Below are 21,111 nucleotides of genomic sequence, written 5' to 3'. Positions count from 1 at the left end.
CTTTTGTCATTTGGTTGTATTTCAGTAAGACTGGAAGTATTTGAACAAGTCAGGTACTATCTATCATCTGATGGCATATCCTCCAGGCAAATGACAAGTTGTGTGGAGCTTCCCAGCAGCCTCCCCACCCCTCGATATTTAATCCTCCAAAAGACATTCCTGATGCTTGCCCAGTTACTTGCACACTGCTCAGTGTCAGCATTTGAGGGCTTTGTCTGGATAAAAACAGGCACCTGCAGTGGATAAGTCTACTTCTGAAGCAGTTGCCTCAGTGATCCCCTTTAGCCACTAGAAAATAATATGACCACAGCAATAAGACCGCCTTGTCCTTAGCAAATGTCTTCAAAGATTCAGGTGACCTGCATCTTTCACTTCAAGTGAGCACACACTTCACTGACCATGAAGGGAGTCTGGAATGACTAAGTCACATGAAGATGTCTCTGAAGTTAGGTAAGAAGGTTTCATATTTTTTATTAAGATTGCTATGGTTGAACCACAGACACTAACTACTGCTATCACAGTACCTGAGTTTGATACAGGTTTTCAACTCAATGGATAATTTAATTATTCTCTAAGTCATTCTTGACTTAGATCAGAATAGGGAGAAATTAAAATCTTTGACAGGATTTTGGTGGATTTGGGGAGGCTTTTTTAAATTAATGCAGTGTTATATAACCCATATGCTTTCACATATCTGTTGTGTGGAAGTCCCACTGCCCAGTGAGAATGCCCACTCTCCATTTTCTCCACTGGAAGGGAGGAGGAGAACAAAATGGTCTGTATATTTCACTAGAAGCTATCTAGTCCATAATAATTTAATGATTGCTACTCAACAAGTAGGGGCATCATAATTAATATCGCTTAAACCATTATTTTCAAAGATGGGTGCCTTATGTTTTAAGAGTATCTGCAATATGCTTGACACTATTAAAAACAAACAAACAAAACCCACAAAACACCCAAAATAAAGAAACAAACAAACAAACAAAAAGAAAAATACAGTCCTTACATGAAAGAGGTAACAGTGTCAAAGTAGTTTGTTTAGCTGGCAAAGCTGATTTATTCCATTTTTCATTGCAGTGTTTTCTAAGGTCTTGGAACTTATGAGACCTTCACACAACATAATCTTTCCCTCCTTGCTCCCAAAACACGGGTCATGTGGGTGATTGAAACTGATCTATGACACCTCTGACAGGCTCTGCTGCAGGCTAAGAGGTGTTTCAGGTAATCAGACTCAGTTCTCTGGGAGGGTTTAGGCATTCCTGTGCGCTCGGGGCTCGGGTGCCGGCTGAGCGCCGCCCGTCACCGCGGCTTCTGTCCATGGTGCTGATGCCCCCGGGAGCCTGCCTGGGTCAGACTTCCCTAAACTGCAAGAGGGAGTGGTGGGGAAGAGCAAAACAAAAGTAAAAATAATAGTTTCACTGGAAAGCCAGTGAAATTTTGGTGTAAATTTTAGTGAGAGAATTTTATTTTAAATTAATTTAATTGATCTATAGTAATTCTTATGCACATAAGAATTTAAAATAACCAACCACTTAGTAATTATTCTGTTATTAAAATACTAACATAATTCTTCGTGCTAGTTTATATTTCTTGGGATAAAAGCACAAAGCCAGTCTGCAAATTACAAAAAACATGTTCAAAAAAAAAAGAGAAAAGCAAAACAAAGCAAAAAAAGGAAAAGCAAAGCAAAAGCAAAGAGGAGAGGAGAGGAGAGGAGAGGAGAGGAGAGGAGAGGAGAGGAGAGGAGAGGAGAGGAGAGGAGAGGAGAGGAGAGGAGAGGAGAGGAGAGGAGAGGAGAGGAGAGGAGAGGAGAGGAGAGGAGAGGAGAGGAGAGGAGAGGAGAGGAGAGGAGAGGAGAGGAGAGGAGAGGAGAGGAGAGGAGAGGAGAGGAGAGGAGAGGAGAGGAGAGGAGAGGAGAGGAGAGGAGAGGAGAGGAGAGGAGAGGAGAGGAGAGGAGAGGAGAGGAGAGGAGAGGAGAGGAGAGGAGAGGAGAGGAGAGGAGAGGAGAGGAGAGGAGAGGAGAGGAGAGGAGAGGAGAGGAGAGGAGAGGAATTAGTTCTAAAGAGAAGTATGTGTATTTGGCTTTTTTTTCCTCCCATGTGTTGATAGTTTTTATTACTTTAAGAAAAGAGGTAGAGACCAGTTAAACCAGTACATAACCATAAATACTGGTTAAGCCAGTACATAAACACAAACCACTCTATTGTAGCACTAAGTTAGAGTCAAGAGGCAAGCAGGAAGGGTTGCTGAGTTTCAGAAGAGCCTCTCATTCATTGATATAAGTTTCAGTTTTGTAGGTAAATCTCTTCCTTTTATATTGTTTGAAAGTTACTCCTGCTAAAGCCCACAGGGTCTTTTTCTTGTTGCCATTACTTTTAACAGCTGGATGGATAGCCTGTATAGCACAGAGTGTGTAATAAATAATTAATCACTTTGAAACATTGCTTTCATGGAAAGTCACATACAAATATGATGTTTACTTGTAATTCATTTAAGCTATAAAAACACTAGCTGAAAGGGTGACTTCCCAATAAATCTGCTAGAGTACTGGGTAATGGAGCCTAGCTTTTTTCCTTTTATTTTTTAATTTTTCACCTCAGTTAATTTATGGGCCCTTTCAAAAATTGTACTCTAAGGCACATTTTTTAGCAAATTCCCCATGTGAAATGCATCTATGGAATTGTCACAAGTTCCTCCAAATTTTAATATCAGTTTTTCCCAGTTTCAAGTCAATGAGCAACAAATAATAGAAAAAATACCAGCTTTCATTATATTTACATTTGCTTCCCACATGTATCAAAGCACTAATACCTTAAGGATCAGTTAGTGATCTCCATTATTTCTTTCTCTTTTTTTCTTCATAAATAAAACAACAGAAGTAATTATTCTTATTTAAAATGGAATTAATCAAAATTGCTAAAGAATGTTGTACTGAAAATGTCAGTTTCATCAGAGCTTTAATAACATTCATGTATTTTAAACCAGATACTTAAGCCTTTTACAGATTAACAGACTGGTTTAGCTATGCAAGTTTCCTTTTTTCTTGACCTGCTCTGACCCAGGTCTGCAGGAACCACAGATCTTTAAAGGTCACATTCTCCATTTCTTGAGCACATCAAGATTAGCAATTGGCCACAATTATGATGATGAAGTGTGGAGTTTTGACACACAGAGAACTTTGAATGCCTTGCCAACATCACCAAGAGCCCAAGAATTAGTGGTAGGTACAAGGTTTTCTGGTCAACATTGGCTATTCTAAACCTAAACTCTACTTTCAAAATCTTTCTTTCTGTGATCAAATTCTTTTTTATCAAGTATTCAAGTATATAATATGGAATATTTTGGTCATTTACACTCTGTTTTGCAGACCAAGAGTCCTGGAACAAATCTATGGCATTTAGGGACTCCATTTAGTTTCTATGATTCACCATTTTTTTAAAACTGAAGACAGTTACAGTAATTCTGTCAAGTCCTGAAGCAGGGTCTTTGAATTGGGATGATCTACTTACTGATACATAGAAGATACAAGATATTATTTGTAATTTTATCAAAATAGATTTGTGTGCCAAAAGCTTTCTTACTGCATTTTAAATACATACTCAGATCAGAGAAACACAGAAACAAAAAGGTGGAGTTTGGATGAAATCATTCTTAAAGGATAAGAGGAGATTTTTGTCCACAGTCAAGAACTTTTCAGTGAAAGCATTTTTCAGCTTTGACTGATCTGTTTCAATATATCTGTAGGTACTGAGATTCAGAGTTAAAGAAGTTTGTAAATCTGTTAGTGGAACCACTGAAATCCACAGGATTATCATGATGAGCAATTAGTTATCTGTAGGAGAATTTGAATTACTGAAAGTAGAGCCAAACTGCTACATAGTGATGCAATCACTCAATAGGGATAGCAATGGACATATACACAGATAACTCCGTTTTAAATAGATGTCATTACAGATACTGTAAGCAAGATATTTGTATCTAAGCAGCACTGACTGAAACAAATGACAAAGTGATAAACACAGAAGAACAATGCCTTGCATCAGATACATCTGTATACAAGGGCTACAAAATGCCCAAATACTTGAATCCCTTGCACTGAGATAAATACGTTTATAACATGTCTTTTAAAAGGTCCAGATTATCCTGCTAATCCAGTTGTCTTCCCTTTCTGTTCCAAATAATTTGAAACTGCTTCAAAAGAAGAGTTTTTCTTGAAATTGGAGGTACTTTTTAAATTCCATTGATTCAAACTTGTTTTAAAACAAGAAAAAGCCCCAAATTCCAGCCATCTTCAACTAAGTATTACAGTATTATGTTCATTAATGTTTCTGAATGTGCATTAGTAAAATAAAATAAAACACAAAAAAAAAAAACACTCATAAAATAATAACTTTTGACTAGAAACAACTAGCATCACTAGTGTGCTGGTGAAACTGGACATTATTTCAGCCCAGAAATATTGACTTTGTGAACCTCATCATTAAATGTGTAGGCTTCCCAATTTGACAATTTTCCATAAATTCAATAAAAGTTTTATGAGATTTAACAGCCACACAATTTGTACTTAAACATTATCTTTATAAACTCCTGAATACTCTGTCTAAGATTATGACTAAACCAGAAAACTTACCCACACTTCCTTCACATTCCTCCAAGGATATATCTACTATGATACCATTTTCCCACACTAATTACAGGCACCATTTTCAAATTCCTGGTAGCAGTACATGTGCTTTTCAAATCACCTCCTATCAGCTGACATTGATGAGAGGAATTACTTCAAAGGTGATAAAATCAGAATAATTTTACCATTTGCCTTCAATTTGGCTGCAGATTCTATTTCAAGCTCTCTGACTTAACAGTAGAGAAATAATACATTTTCTATTTTTATTTAGACAGATTATTTAATTTGAAAAAACCAAATTGCATTTCTTGTCGATCACTTATGATTTAAATCTGAAATGTTCCCTGATGGCTGTATGCAGCTTATTGGCTGCTAAAAAGCTGACACTTTTTTAAACATTACTGACTTTTACAGGAAGGATTTCCATTTTTGTTTTTCCTCTGTTCACCCCTGCTCTATATGTGGTTTGTTTGTGTTATTTAAGACATCTGTATGTAGGTACCGACTTTAATTTTCTTGAAGGAATGGAGTAGTGGAGTAAGAGAACTGAGATGAATGGTTGAAGAGACACTGGCCAATTTTAAAGACAGAATTTAAAAGCTCTGTAGAAGGCAGGTATCGTGTTTCCCATAAAAACTTCAGAAGCATGAACAAGCATGGTAATATCATGTATTAGTGGGTTTCTCCCTGTCAATGGCTGACCATCTGTATATGCTTAACTTCATTGTGGAGAAAAAAAAGTTAGTTTAAATTACATTTTATGTGGCTTTCACAATAAGCTAAGCAGATGTAGACTTTAATTAGGTTTCTGTAAATATTATACAGGAGAGCTAGGAATTGTTCTGACAAGTGTTTTATTAAAAAATTGTTTAAAGCTGATACATTTCTCTTCTTTCTTGAGAATTGCAATTGACTGACACTAGTTTCAACTTTTCTGTTATTACAGACCATGCACATAGCAACAGACTAATTCAATGCCCAAATAGGGTCATGTGACTTGTGTGAATATTTCAGCTATACTACTCAAAACCTGGTTCCTCAAAAAAAAAAAAAAATTAAAAGGTTTGAGTTCTCTAATTTTAAAATCCTCACAAAATCCATTCCATTTTTCAAGATTTTTCCTTTGAGAAATCATTTATTCTTTAGCCAAAACATATGGACATGAGTGAAGAGAAGCTGTGTCCAAAGAGTACCAGTTTTTGATAAAGCAATTTACCTGGTGCCACAGAAAAAATGAATTTTTAATGCTTGGGATCAGTTACTAATAGCGATACCTGGAAGGCCAGTTTTTCACATTGTTATTACTAGATATTTCCAAGGAAATTGCCATGGTTTAATCACCATGAGATTTTCTTCAATTATTTTTGTGAGTTCATACTTGGTCAAAATTATGCACTGAAAATCATGTTTGTCATAAGAACATGAGCACCATACCTACTAAAAATAGTAACATCTAAAGTAAAGATTATATAGTATCTTAGGATCATAGTTAACAAAATTTAGTTTCTGTATGGTTTTGTTTAGTGCTTAGGATTTTTACTATTTGTTTTTCTTTTTGTTTGGTTTTAATTCAATTTGCTTTCTAATTTCTTAGTTGATGGTGGTATCCATGGATCTATAAACATTATATTACTTATCTGAAGTTCATCATGAGAAAGAACCAGTCATCAGAGGCTTTACCAAAATTCTTTAGAGGTTTCCTCTAAAGACAGAAGTCCTATCAGAACAAAGTTCAAAGTAGCATAATGCTGGGTGGTGCAGGTTTTCTGGTGAAGGTACATAAGCACGTTTTCCTAAACTCTTCTGAAACTGCTGTTGTAAAGGTCTCTTCCATGCTGTCACCAAAAAAAAAAAAAATCCTTCCTAAACTAAGTTTGAAAACTTAAAGTTCCTGAAATGCTTTCTCAGTTTCTATTTTTGTTTTCCAATACCACAACAGAAAATTTTCTAGTAAATAATGCACCATTTGAATCCAGACATGTTAACATCAAGCCCTTGTGACTGACACTGCAGGGCCAAGTATCAAAATGTGAAAAACAGCTGAGCATGGATTAAATTAATCCTAGTTTTTTCTTGCATCCTTTTCAGTTCAAACCCAAACTCACTACAAGCTATTTTCACCATGGTTTCAGAATGTTCATATAGTCAGTAATGGCTCCAAAAGTGGTTCAGAAACTTCTCTCCCTCCTTTGGTTTCTCCTTTTGCTCTGGGATCTCTTGGGATATGAGACTTGATTGTCTCCGAGATCTGCAAACAGCCCTGTCTCCCACTTGTGCATCAGTTTGCTCATGACTGTGTGACTTTATTTGCTGGGGTGAAGCAGGGGCAGCCTTCACTCACCACACTTCTCTTTCTGTGTTGGGTTTTACTTGGTTTTTTGTTTCCTGTGTGGATGAAACACCAGTCCACCAGTTCAAAAGCCCTTTGCTATGAGCTTGATAAATGGTGGGTCTCCATGCAGACAGATTTGTTGCTCAGGGACAGATTTCCCCAGAAATCCAATAAGCATTTCAATCAACTTGATCTCATTTAGTTCATGGTATTCAAAGAAAGGTGGATCTCTGATTTATCTATTCCCCTTTATTGATCCTAACTCACTGTATTGTTTTAAAAAATCAAAATAATGACATGCCTTACTTTTGAATAGCTTGCCAAACAGATATTTAGCATTATGTCTTCTACTAAGAACCCACAGTTTGCATTCTAGTTTTATTTTGTTACAGTTATTTTGCTTATTTCGCATGTTGCTCAGTGATGGTGATCATCAATGCAGGAAAGAATAAGGGGAAATATGCAGCTTCTGCATCATGGTCTTCACTTTACAATACATTTGTTTAGCACTTATTGCAATGGAGCTTTGATGTCACTGGCTTCTGCAAGTAACTGGGAATATCAGTATTCAATAATTATAATACTGCAAAACTTCCTTACTTTCTTCATTTCACTCAGTATCATTCAAATACAGGAGTTCACCATTAACCAGTTTATTTTTGATCTGATTTGCTCTTATTTACAAAGTAAAACAGGAAAAATACAATACAGATAGTGTCAGAGAAAGAAAAAATAGAACATGCTTTTCTCTTTCAATCCCTTAATTTCAGTTTTTTAATAACAGCTTTTTTACAACAGGTATTCAAAATCTAATTCAGTTTAGGTTGCCCAAAATTTGTTACAATAAAAGGCTTATTTTTAATTGCATGCAACTTTGCCAGGAACCAGGCTACAAGCTGAAATTTTTCATGTCAGATGTCTGACTTAGATTGGATATTGATTTTCTTTTCTTCAGATCTTCAGAAAAAAAAACAAAGCAAAACAAAACATTCGTTGCTTCTGAGATTTGCATAAGGCAGCTACAGAAACTGACTGGACCTATTTCTTAAATATATAAATCTATACAAATGTGTCACATATTCCCTTAGTGCTCTCTGTAGATAAAATTATCTGTATTTCTGAAGTACTAATTCTTTGTGCCACAGAAACCTGGAGAAAATCACCACTTTTATTTTCATTGCAAAGTTTGAATGAAGTGTACTTGTAAGGCCACATGGTTAATGAGAAATATAAAAAGAAATAGAGAAGATCAACTCTTATTGGAAGAGACAGGCATCTCAAAGAAAAATTAGTATGTGATTATGCAATTAAAACCTCAAAAAGTACATAGACAAGAGGACATTAAGATTTCACACACGGTCCTAACTCTGCTTCTCTTATATTTTTAAGTACTAAACTTCAGATTCTTACAATTCTTTTTGTCTTGCTCGCTTGTTTTATATTAAAAACTGCCTGGAACTATAGCACAGAACTAAAAAATACACCACATAGCATTTGTCACAGTACAAAAAAAATCTGTTTCTTTGACACTTTATCCAGTTTACTATCAAAAGAGTCACATCAGTGATCTACACTATCTGGAATCCTAAAAGCTCAAAACTGAAGCTGTATCTTCCCAGCAAGGCAATCAGAGACTGCAAATAACCATCAAATATATCTTCCAAAAGAGTTCTCATCCAGTTGGGGTTTTTGTGAGCTGTTGAGCAAATGGATGGATAATTTCTTTGGGAACTCCATTGTTAATCAAGAAACTGCAGAAGGAATCTAAGATGGATACTACACCAAAAAGCACAAGATGGAGAGGCCTTTTTTTTTTAGAATAATTCTACATGAACCTTTCTGTAAGTGTCAACAAAACTCTAAATACAGGCCTTAAACTAAGCTGTAGTAAAAGCTTTTTCTATTAAGGGAACACACCTCAAAACCCTGGGGTTGGTTAGTTGTTGTTTTTGTTGTTTGTTTTTTCTTAAGAATAATAATGTTTTTAGTAACTCTGCAATTCAAAATCATAAAATGCATAATCACACCATGAAAATTTTAAACATAGAAATCTATGAAAAGTTAAAGTTTTGCCTCAGAAGTTCACATAGCCACATAGATATTTATTGTTAAGATGTCCTACATCATGACTTCAACCTGTGACTTCTTGAATATTGGGAATTACAGCCTTCCACATAAATGTTTACTGGCAGTAGACTTCAGTTTCTGTCCCTCACTTTCCTATTGTTCAATCTCCTCTGAGAGACCAACTAGCAGGAAGCAATAAAAAACAAAACAAAACTAGGTGACTGTTTAGCCTAATTTTCCCTGAAAAGATGATTTTTTATTTTTATCAGCTCAGTTAGTTGTATCCATGGTGACCTTTTCCCAAGAAAAGTCTTGGTGATGGACATACATTTAAAAATGCAAAAATCTGTACTATTTCCAAGAGGGCGTCCAAATAACCGTATGTGGGCTCAATAATTCTTTGTAAATATTGTAACATCTTTGCTTAAAAGACAGGTATTGTATATGAAAGCTAACTTCCATTGTTTCCACAAAACACTCCTTAATAGCTGTATCAAAAAATGTGATTAAAAGCAGGAGTCCATGTCAATTTTCATAAAATCATAGAATGGTTTGTGTTGGAATGGACCTTAGAGATCATTTAAGGAATGGACCTTAAAATCATTCTAATCCCCCTGCCATGAGGAGGAACACCTTTCACTCGAAAGTGTGTCCTTTCTTAAATATAAATAAAACTAAGCTTCAGAATTTCTTTTCAAACAGCATATTTTCAAGCTATATTATTTTTAAAAAGAAAATTATGTTTAGATGCAGTGCAATTGCTTTAGAAGACAAAAACTACCAACGTATTGTCTCTTTTCCTGGAAGAGGTGACCTCAGTTGTAAGTGTTTCGACAGCAGAAGTTATTCTCTTTGGAAACATGGTCAGGTCTCATATGGAATCAGTCTTGTAGTTGCATAAAATATCTCTATCACCAAAGCACATCTTTTCCCAAGGGACATAACATTTGCTGTACTCATTTGTGCACATCCTCAGATATCATGAGAGCTGAGCTCTGTGGGGTGTGGCTGATGGATGCTGTTGAGTGCAGCTGGCAGAATGCACCCAGGGATCCAGCGTAGCACAGTCCTTTCCCAAAAGAAAGCACTAGAAATCTACCTGATATAGTAGTAGTAGATGAGAAAAGAACTCATAGTAAATCAACTAACATTCCCTAAAATAATTGTCTCAGGCCTTCTCAGCTACATCTATGTGATGGCAATTTCAAAGCCCAAAGCCTTATCAACTAAAGGAACCTAGAGCTTAAATGGAAATCTCATGAGAGGATGTGTCATTTAACTTATTTATAGTTAATAACTAGAGGAGTAAAATGTAAGGCAAAACTTGGACAGAGCTGATTCATGGGGTGGACATTTGCTAATCATTCTAGAGCATCCAATAGACAAAACTTTTCACAAGAGCCTACATAAATTAAAAATAATAGGTGTTCAGGATTTGTTTCAGTGAATTTCATTAAAATAGAATTTATTTTAAATTAAATATTTTCTAGAATAATTATAATGGAAAGTAGTTTTCCCATTCCAGTTCCATAAAAAAGTCTTAATATAACCCACTAAGTATAAAAGAAATTTGTTACAGGCTTCATTGAAGATCAGAGTTGGGATTTAATTTCAGAAAGGATTCTTTTTTCCATTGGTTAATAATTTTTTAATTTGCCTAAGACGGGCTTGAGCAATGCATTGCATGGTCATGACTGGTTTTTTTTTTGTATTAAGCTGAACAAAACCAGACTAAAATGTAATTAAAACTTCATGTGAATTTAGTTTAACATTCGTTTTAGCATCCAAGTATTTTCTATCATATTTTAATTTGCTAGAACTTGTTTTTATTCGTTCTAACCGAGACACCCTCATTGTTTCTAAGGAGGCATATGATTTCTACCTCCTATTTATATATAAACCATACGTGTATATATATATATATATATATATATATAAAATATCTTTAAATACCTATTCGTGTTTCCTCCATGGCAGTATTTCTGTTTAGGTGGTGCCTTGATGATCACCTGTGTCTGAGATTTGTCACAGCTGCCTACTACTGGGAGGAGGCTATGCACTCCCAAGGTAAGGATTGCACCAGTATAATCGCTGAAAAACCCAAGAGCCTGGCTGACAAAAATAGGAACATTTCTAACCTTTAATTCTTTGGCCACCTTTATGTGGGTTTCTCAAGTGAGGCCAGACCTGAAAGCAGTCTTAGGCACACAATCAATTTATGAGTGCACAATCATAATTTATTGCCCATGAGGCACATAAATGGCTGGGGCTAATGTGGTGTGATGTGCTCAGCAGTTCGTGAGCAGGCAGACAAAGTTGCTCTGCTAGCCAAGCTGGTCAGGCAGTTGGCAAAAATGCAGGAAAGTGCCAGCCCTTGGGTCTTTTTTTTGCAGTAGACTGAACTTTTATGAATTGCCACCTTTCTTCTCTCTGATTTTACATCTTCCCATATTGCGGTTTTCCTCTTGAATTTAGGATGATTTCAGATTTTCTGCTTCAAGTTCTCTTGTCAGTAGCAGTTCTGTACTCCTGTGAGCTTTTTATTTCTACTTTTCAACTTACATGAGCCAATGGCCCACGATGGCTGCCTCTCAAGAGCTGACAGAGAATGTCACAGTTCAGCATGATCTTCCCTTTCTCAAAACTGGGGCAAGGGCATATGTGGGTTCTCTTTGCATGTGTACCCTTATTCTCGGCACTTAGAAGTTCACTGTCCAGCATCATTTGGAGACAGAAAGCAAAGGTGCAAGCACAGGAAAGCTGGTATGACTGTAGCTCTGCAGGCGAGGTTTATAAGAGGCACAACAAAAATGGAGTTGCCCAAAGAATTAGCTGTCCCAGATCTGAGAAAGGCCAATGCATGTTCAACAAGGTTTGGAAGGGAGGTGTGGCAAAAGATGGTCCTGACCAGCCACTCATAGACATATCTTGGCATGGTGCTTGCTCAGTGCTAGGCCCAGGGGTGGCAAGGAAAGGCTGCCAGGGAGGGTTAAAGTGACCAAAGAGCTCACCTTCCCTCCCCCTACCTCTGCTCTCTTCCCTTTCTCCATCGCTCTTTTCAATATGTCTTTTTAGATCAGCCCTTTCTTTTCTTCCTCTTTCCCGTTGGTTCAATATGATCCTGTTCCTTTCCTGTTTCCCCTCATTCCCTTTTGTCTTCTCACCTCAATTTTACTTCCTAACCCTGCTTCCCTGCCATGACACGACAATCAGTCTCCCTTGAGTCATCCTTACTTCCCCCCAACGTCCCCTATCACTCTGACGTCTTTCCCCCTTCCTCCCCCCAGCTCTGACGGACGCGGTCCTCTCACCCCACTGAACCCTCCTCCTTTATAAAGAGATTTTCCTCTTTTTAATCCACGAGACCCCCGTCGCAGCCCCAGCACTCGGCGCACCGTCGGCACCGCGGGGCGACACGACCCTTCCTTCGCTCCTTCCCTCCCCCCGCCAGCGGGAAAGCCCCGGGCGGGGACAAAGCCCCCGGCGGCTCGGCCCCGACACCGCCCCGCGGGATGGGTGGCCGTGCCCCGCGGGCTGCGGGGCAGCGCGGCGGCGGAGCGCAGGTGGGCGGCGGGCGGCGAGCTCCTCTCCCTGCCCGACGGCGCGGCGGCCGGGCGGGCGCTGCTGCCGCGGGCGCGGGGCGGGGGCGCGGCCGCGCAAGGCGCCTCGGCGGAGCGCGGAGCCCCCGGGAGGTAGGGCTGGCTCGGGCGGCTGGCCCCGCCGGCAGAGCCGCGGAGCCGTCGGGAGCGCGGACGGGTCTGCCCGGCGCGGTTGTGCGAGAGCGAACGCGGAGCGGCGGGGCCGGGATGGGGAGGGGGCTCCGGGAGAGGCTGGGTACGGGGCTGCCGCTGTCTGCGTCGCTCGGGAGTTTTCCCCTGCTGTAGTTCGTATACTTCAACGTTTCTGCCTTCGGACAGCTTTTAAGCTTTTCGTTTGCTTCCCATAGTGTGAGAGAACAGATTCATACGTTTCATGCTGGCCAATTAAATGTTGCAAAAAAGAAATCGCAGATTTTAAAATATGGGAGATGTTACAAGGGGGACAAGACTTGACATTCCCATACTAACACTTTAAAGATGTGATTTGCTGTTGTAGCTATTACTTATATGTAGTTCTAGTATTACTTACGGCAGTTTTGTCTTCAAAATAGAGATTTTTGTAATAGTCCACATGGCCAAGAGCTTCTATCTCTTGTACCAAACTAGTCTGTGACTGAAAAGTTCCCAGACATTGAGGACTTGGTGATACCAAAATAATTCAGTGCTCAATAACTGAGTTCTCTAAGGATAGTTTAGCTTTCACCCACGTCATTCATTCCCCTTTGTGTTCAGAGACTGTAACCACTGGTTGTTGCTCCACAGGCATTTAAATTGGCATGTGACATTAATCTCAATTGCATCTGAAACTCTCATTTCATAAATTCACTGGAATAGTCTCTTGAAAAAACATCTGAGGGCTTTTGTACACTAATTCTAAAAAGCAGGCATGCTAAAAGCAGACCTATTATTGCATTCTCTCCAGAGGTCTTAATGAAATAGCGATAAAAGAAGCAGTTGGGACTTCAACATGGCTTTCCATGTGGAGGGACTGGTGGCCATAATTGTCTTCTACCTGGCAATCCTGGCAGTAGGGATATGGGCTGCTTGGAAAACCAAGAACACCGGCAGCGGAGATCGCAGCGAAGCTATTATAGTCGGTGGAAGAGACATTGGTTTGCTAGTTGGTGGATTTACAATGACAGGTATGTAAAAGAGCACCTTATTGTTTCCTAGTCAGTGCATAACTTGTCAGTTTTCCATCTGAATGAATTGCAATTTGCATGTTGAGTAATGCAAAGTGGGGAAAATATATATACTTTTTATCCAGTTTTTTAATGAACAGCCAAATGTTGCATCTGTATAAAAACAACATTTTTATTGTATGTATTGTATTGTATGTATTGTATTTGTAAATCTTATAAGAAGAATGTATTTTAACTAGTTTTCATATACTTTCATTCCATATTCATCTGTAGATCTGATATTTTTGGGACATAAGTATGGAATTACTATAGATTAATTAGAAAGCCTTAAAATAACTGTTATTGTTTTTAAACCCATCCAAATTTGTGTGTTATTCTTGGGTTTCTTTAATCTGAGTGTAGGGAAAAAGATTGGTGGGAAGGGGAGGGTGTACAACATAAATTAACTTTCTAAAAGAAAATTGGCATAACTGCAGACTTGTAACTGTACAGATTTCAGCAAACTTATTTTGTGGATTCTTTAGCTTCTTTTTCAGCAGTTGGACAAAATAATTCTTTACTCTCAATAGTAGTATCAGAAAGAAAAGGCTGGGTGAAGGAAGAGTTCTTCACTGATTCTGTAAATGGTGCTCTCTGACTCCCAGAGACAGCCAAACCAGCTGTCTTACCTGGGTAAATAAGATCTGCAAATACTATCCAAAATCTCAAAACTTCTATTATGGTATTGGAACAAAAATAGGAAGAGTGAATTTGCCCACCATTATATTAAGGCAAATTAATGTTTAGGCATGTTTTGTTTTTTTTTTTTTTTATTCTTAATTTAATCTAAATCCTATTCAGGCAAAGCCCTTTCAATTGTCAAATTGAATTTATCTGACTATATTTATGTTTTGCTGTTTTGCCCTGTTCTGCTTTCACAATGATCTAATAAGGAAGAACCAGGTAAAACTTGAGCAAAAACTCTGCGTTCTTTATTTGAGATAAATTCACATTCTTTTGCAGGGGCGTTTTGCTCACTCAAAGACTGAATGTTTAGATATTGAGTAAAGAATGTTTGTAAAAGTCAATAAAGTTTGAATACAGTCAGATGTTCTACTTTTTGCACTATGCTGTAATTTACTGTATCACGCATCCATCAGCTACTGGTGCATAAGATATGATGAGAGTCTGCTCATAGTGAGAGCTGGTTAGACTGCTTTCTGCTGAATGAAATGTTTTCAAGGGCACTGAAACCAGAATATTTTGCAGAAATATTGGTTGCTACAAAACAATAAACATTAAATCAGGGGAGTCAAGATTAAAAAAGGCATTTCCCATAGAAGTGGCTATGACTAACAGCTTTGCATATACAAGGTACAAATTCTGGTCTCCTTAATCCTATTTTGCAGGAATATTTTGTGTAGTAGCTGAAGCACAGATGAGTCCTGAACTGCAATTTCCTATATCTCAGGCATGTTCTGTAGCCACCACAATGCACACCCGCACATGTTCATTGTGTATTGTGCAAGCTCTAGAGATGGCACAGTATCTCACCTTTGCAGCAGAATATCAGACTGATCCCAAAGCCTTTGGGTAGCTAAAACTATCATGGATTTTATACTGTCAAGGCTGACACTTTCTCCCCTATGCCTTCCTTAAATCTGGCAATTAAAGCTTGATATGGCAACTAACCTACCTTTCAGTTGTTTTGAACCACGCCTGACGCATAAAGCAAGATCTGGGCACAAATCTGCTGAGCCAGGGGTTAGTCCGAGTTTTGTCTTGGTGAGGGTGCTTGGGGCACTTGATTTCTAAAGTCGTAACAAAACAATTATGAAAGTAAACTGATGAAAATCCACAATAATTTTTACAGGTTGATAATTGTTACAAAATGGACACATTATTCAAGGGCATACTCGCTTTTTAAAAAATGGTCGATGCTTTTTTTGCACCTCGCAACCATGACTATTTGCAATACATGACTATTCCAACATCATCTTTATGTTTTTCAGGTTTAATTGTCTAAATATAAATTAGAAAGCAAAGCCTACCCTGCAACAAGAAAACAAGAATTGTTTTAAAGATCTTCAGAAAGGATATTGTTTTTATGTACATGAAGCACTTTGGGTTATAAGATAAGGCCTAATTCTCTCTTTTATGCCTGCGACAAACACTACAGTGTTCCACGGGTATTGGCCATAAAAGTGGTAGAAGTTTCTAGGATTACTTAGTTGAGAGAATGACAGCACTTAGCCTATAAATTTGAAATAAAATTCAGAACGTAAGCATCAAAGTCAAAATTCCAGAGTAATTATAGCTGATTTTCTAAACAACATTGTAAAATCTTAAAGTACTACCTATGAATAACAGCTGTGGATATTTTTGGATATTCTATGATCCTGAAGAAGAAAAAGCTGTATCAACCAGCTACTGAAATGCTGAACACAAAGCCTGTTGAAGGTTGAGTGTGTCTGCAAATAAGAAAACAGAAAGAGTGAAAAGGTTGAATTGTGGATGAATCAGAGCAGCTTATATTAAAATGAAATAACATTGTACCATAGTAGACACATTCAATCTGTGTGTAATTTTTATATAATTATAGATAAAATGTTGCATTAAATACTAGCATTCCTTATTTTTGTGAATGATTTTTAAGTGATATTTGCAACAAAATTGAATTTAATTTGATTTTAGTGATTGAGTTTAAACCTCAAAGGAAATAGTTGAGATTACATAACGAAATGCTCAAAAACATGACCCAAAAGTTAATAATCTATTGATGTAATTTTTGCATTTTAGTTGGTTAGAGCTACATAACCCTTTCACATGAAAAAAAAATTACACAATTCTATTTTATTCTAATCCTTGGATCAGAATTTTCATTTTACAGAACTTGATGAGTTTATTAAATAATTTGAGTGCTCAGACAAGGAATTCTTCCTGAAGAAGTGCCAAAAAATTTGGTTTCCTAGTATATGTCACTATATATCAGGAACTCAGAGATCAACTTCTGTGTGTCTCACAGGAACTAGAAGAAAAATTGCACTCCTTACCCTCAGTATTTGTCTGATCATTTTTTACAGTGCATGTTTTAAATGGATGTTGCTGCATTTTTTTGTTCTTCAGACAGCAGGCAAAGAGAAGATTAAAATAGATTACCAAATGAATGCTTCCATAGATTATTAAATATTGTATTCCTTTTGGCTGATTTAGGTAAAAACAAAAAGAATTTCACCAAAAATAATGGTATTAAACTAACTTTAAATTGTGGCTTAGCAAATGAGGATCAGAAAATTAATATCTAAGGTTGAAATCCCATCCTATCTTATCCCTTTATTTCATTTCTAATGTATTTACCTGTGTCAGTGTACGTGCTGACTATCCATTCACTCCCTCAGAAAAAGACATAAAACACCTCCTAGAGCTCTGTGGTCCTTGACAGGTGTTCCAGGACAGTCATGTGCACAGAAAAATTGGTTAGCAGCAATTTTTCAAACGCCAATCCAGAAATCAAGAAATAAAATTAAAAATAAGGGCTAAATCCTTCATGCCACCTATTGCCACGCAGCAATATCTGTCTGCAGGGCAGACAGTGGAAGGTAATGACCCCTATAACATCACACAGAAGGGAATTGACTTGATCTCCCCCAGAAGAAAATAAGTGAGCTAGGCATGGCATCCAAGTGCCCCTTGGGGAACACCTGACACCTCTGTAGCAACCCTTGGCAAGTCAGTGCTGGAGCTGGAAGCCTCCTTCACCACAGCTGCAGCAATGCTGGAAATTTGCCCTTGACTATGGGATATTATTCCTACCTGTAACCAAGTGCATAATTAACGTAGAATTCATGCTTAGGCATTTTCTGGGGAAAGAGACAAATAAGCTTCCCTTCCTAAATATTTACTTTTTGATATTGTATACAGGTGCTTATTGCATAAGATTATGGAATCCATAAGATTATGCTTGAGGCACAATAGGCAACACACATCCCAGGTAGTCACGGATTTTTCCGTAGAGAGTGATGTCCCTCAGGGGTCCACATCAGGACCAGTACTATTCAACAGCTTTATCGGGGCCGTGGACAATGGGATTGAGGGCACCCTCAAGCGAGGTTGCAGATGACACCAAGATGAGTGCTGTGGTTGATACTCTAGAGGGAAGGGATCCCATTCAAAGGTACCTGGGCCAGTGAAAGAGGCCAAGTGTAAGATCCTACACCTGGATCTGGGCAAGCCCGAACATGGATACAGGGTAGGTGAAAAGTGGATTAAGAGCAGCCCTGTTGAGAAAAATTTAGAATCACAGAATTGTAGAACCATCAGGATTGGAAGAGACCTTCAGGATCATCGAGTCCAACTGTCAAGACAGCACTACCACTGGTAGCCCCTAAACCACTAAACCACGTCGCCCAGTGCCAGACCCAGACACCTCGTAAACATGTCCAGGGGTGGTAACTCCACCACCTCCTTGGGAAAGATATTCCAATGCCTGACCACCCTAACAGTCAAAATTGCTTTTCTAACATCTAATCTGAATCTCACCTGTCTCAGCTTAAGACCATTTCCTCTTGTCCTTTTACTGCAGGCATGGTAGAAGAGACTGACCCCACATCACTACATCCTTCTATCAGGCAGTTGTAGAGAGTGATGAGGTCCTACACTTCTCAAGACTAAGTATACCCAGCTGCCTCAGTTGTTCCTCATCAGACATCTTTTCTAGATCTTTCATGACCCTTGTCACCCTTTGCTGGACATACTTCAGCAGCAATGTCCTTTTTAAAGTGAGGGGCCCAGAACAGGGCACAGCACTAGAGATGCCAAGTACAAGGGGATGATGTCTTTCCTGGTCCTGCTGGCTGCATTATTGAAGATGCAAGCCAGGCTACCATTGGCCTTCTTGGCCACCTGGGCACATATCTGCTCATGTTCATCTGCTGTTGACAGCACCCCCAGGTCCTTTTGTGTTGGACTGTTTTCCAGACACTCTGTCCCCAGCCTGTAGCACTGCCTGGGGTTGTTGTGACCAAAGCCTAAGACTCAGCCCTTGGTCTTGTTGAACCTCATGCAGTTGGCCTCAGCCCATCTTTCCAGCCTGTCCATATCTTACACTCCTGCCGATCAACACTCTGACCCAACTTCGTGTTACCTGCAAATTTGTTAATGTGCCAATGATTACCCTCATCCAGGTAATCAGTAAAGATATTAAACAGGACTGGGCCCAACACTGATCTCTGGGACAGGCTGAGAGAGTTGGGGTTGTTGAGCCTGGAGAGGAGAAAGATCTGTGTAGACCTGATAGCAGCCTTACAGTACCTAAAGGGGGTTTATAGAAAAGATGGGGATCAGGGCATGTAGTGATGAGACATAGAGGTAGGGAATTGAAGGGTAGGTTTAGATTATATATTAGGAAGAAATTCTTTACTGTGACGATGGTGATGCACTGGAACAGGTTGCCCAGAGATGTTGCGGTTGCCCCATCCCTGGAAATGTTTAAGGACAGGTTTGACAGGGCTTTGAGCAATCTGGTCTAGTAGGTGGCATCCCTGCCCATCACAGAGGGGTTATAAATAGAAGATTTTAAGGTCCCTTTCAATCCAAACGATTCCATAATTCTAGAACTCTGGTAAACAAAGTATCACACTCCCTTCTATCTTAATTCACACTGTAAAGAGTCACAAAATCCCAAATGTTTGACATCTTTTTATGTAGATTATGTATCCTTGCTCTTCTCATTAAGAATCAGCCTTAATCCATCTTCCCCATGTGGCCTCATATAGGCATCGCTCACCCCTTATCTCTGAAGTACACAATAGCTCTTGATAACCAAAAGTCTACTTGTAACAGGTCTCCTTGGGTCACTTCTTTTGTTGCAGTCTTTCTCTGCATGGACACACCTCATAAAAGTCCATTATACCATTTCCAGCAACAAAATGGTTCATTCCTGTGCTTCAAATTGCTGAAAGGGGGACAATTGTAATTCTCTGGTTGCTGGAGATCTTTGATTCTAAAGCCATAAGGTAATTCAGCAAAATACCCTCTAGTAGTACTTGAGAGATATCACAGTCAAGCGGAAAATAGTAGTTAGTCTTAATGAAATTTCTTAAGGAATTTTATTAAATTTTCTTAATTTGTTTTTCTCTCCAATTGTTTGTCTTAAACACAAAATTGAGTTTGCTTGTACGACGGTGGGTGATGAGAAAATTCTGAGGAATGTTTAAGGAAAATACATTTCAAACTATTGTGACTTTTTACACAGAAACCCTAACCACTCTTACATGAAAAAAGTAAAGGCTTCTGACATAAATCAAAACATCATTACAAAAATCTAGGACTTCTAATGGTATGTCTGCCCTTGTTCAAACTGCAAACTTGGATTTCTAAAACTTGCTCATTATACATTAGAGATAATAAAAAAAATTTTTGCATGGAATCTGCAAACAGGAAGGGATGAACTTTATTACTTGATTTGTTATGAAATATTTTTGCAGATGTAATCACAACACATTTCTCTGTTGGAGTTTTTCTCTCATATATACTGTTGATCCCAAATTCTCAAATGTAGAAACTTTTCTTAAAGGCAGAGAATCAACTCATTAAGCATCAGAGATTGGTATATTAAAAATACTGCTTTTTGGAGAGAGAGATAAAATCAGAAATATTGGAGATAGCACATATCCTTTATTGAATATGGCTCAAGGAAGCATAAAATAAATGAATTAAAGTTTAGAACTTATATGGCAACAAAAAAAGCATCACAACTCTATATAGAAATATTTTGAGAACTTAGAGTTTATTAGTATGCTTTATGTAGCAACAATTTAAAATTTAAAAGGCTTTTTTTTCATGAAGGTCCTGGTAAATAATGTGTTCATTAAACTTTTGCCTAATTTAAATGTTTTTCTTCAGACTCCCTCTTATACCTCTCCTTCATTGGTACTAACACAAACAAAATAGTAATCATAAATTAGTGGGGGACTGAACCTTCACATCTTCACTGACTATAAAGAGACTTAGACACTTTGATGATTGCCTCAGGCCATTTGACTTCTTTTTTCATATGCTTAGGCTGTAAATTCAAATTAGGGCTGCCTTTAATAAAAGGATGCCATGCCTGGCACTTGTATTGTTCATAAAATAAAAAATAACCATATCATACATAATGACTATTTTATTATACAGTGTGTAAGCTTTTCTTTCTTTGTGGATACTAAAGACTTTTCCATCTCTTCCTTTTCAGCCACATGGGTTGGAGGAGGTTACATCAATGGGACAGCAGAAGCTGTGTATGTCCCAGACTATGGTCTAGCTTGGGCTCAGGCTCCTATTGGATATTCCCTTAGCCTGGTTTTAGGTAAGCAAATGCTAAAA

The 21,111-nt window shown here is 38.2% G+C and overlaps 1 protein-coding gene across 4 annotated transcripts in view; it reads left to right on the top strand.

Annotated features, from left to right (window-relative positions):
- SLC5A7 (solute carrier family 5 member 7) overlaps positions 1–21,111 on the top strand; it is a 48,529-nt gene that overhangs the window by 10,955 nt on the left and 16,463 nt on the right. Inside the window, exons 2-4 of one of the 4 annotated variants that reach the window (XM_053936473.1) lie at positions 11,004–11,093; positions 13,548–13,767; positions 20,981–21,094. In XM_053936473.1, the coding sequence (XP_053792448.1) occupies positions 13,593–13,767; positions 20,981–21,094 (289 nt within the window). In that variant the 5' untranslated portion in view covers positions 11,004–11,093; positions 13,548–13,592. The remainder of the gene's footprint in view (positions 1–11,003; positions 11,094–13,547; positions 13,768–20,980; positions 21,095–21,111) is intronic. The other 3 variants (XM_053936474.1, XM_053936475.1, XM_053936476.1) reach the window with 3 other exon arrangements.

Source organism: Vidua chalybeata, chromosome 2 (genome assembly GCF_026979565.1).
Source record: "Vidua chalybeata isolate OUT-0048 chromosome 2, bVidCha1 merged haplotype, whole genome shotgun sequence".
NCBI classification, from domain to species: Eukaryota; Metazoa; Chordata; class Aves; order Passeriformes; family Viduidae; genus Vidua; species Vidua chalybeata.
Note: the sequence above shows the minus strand (reverse complement) of the source record. Positions and strands in the feature narration are given on the sequence as shown.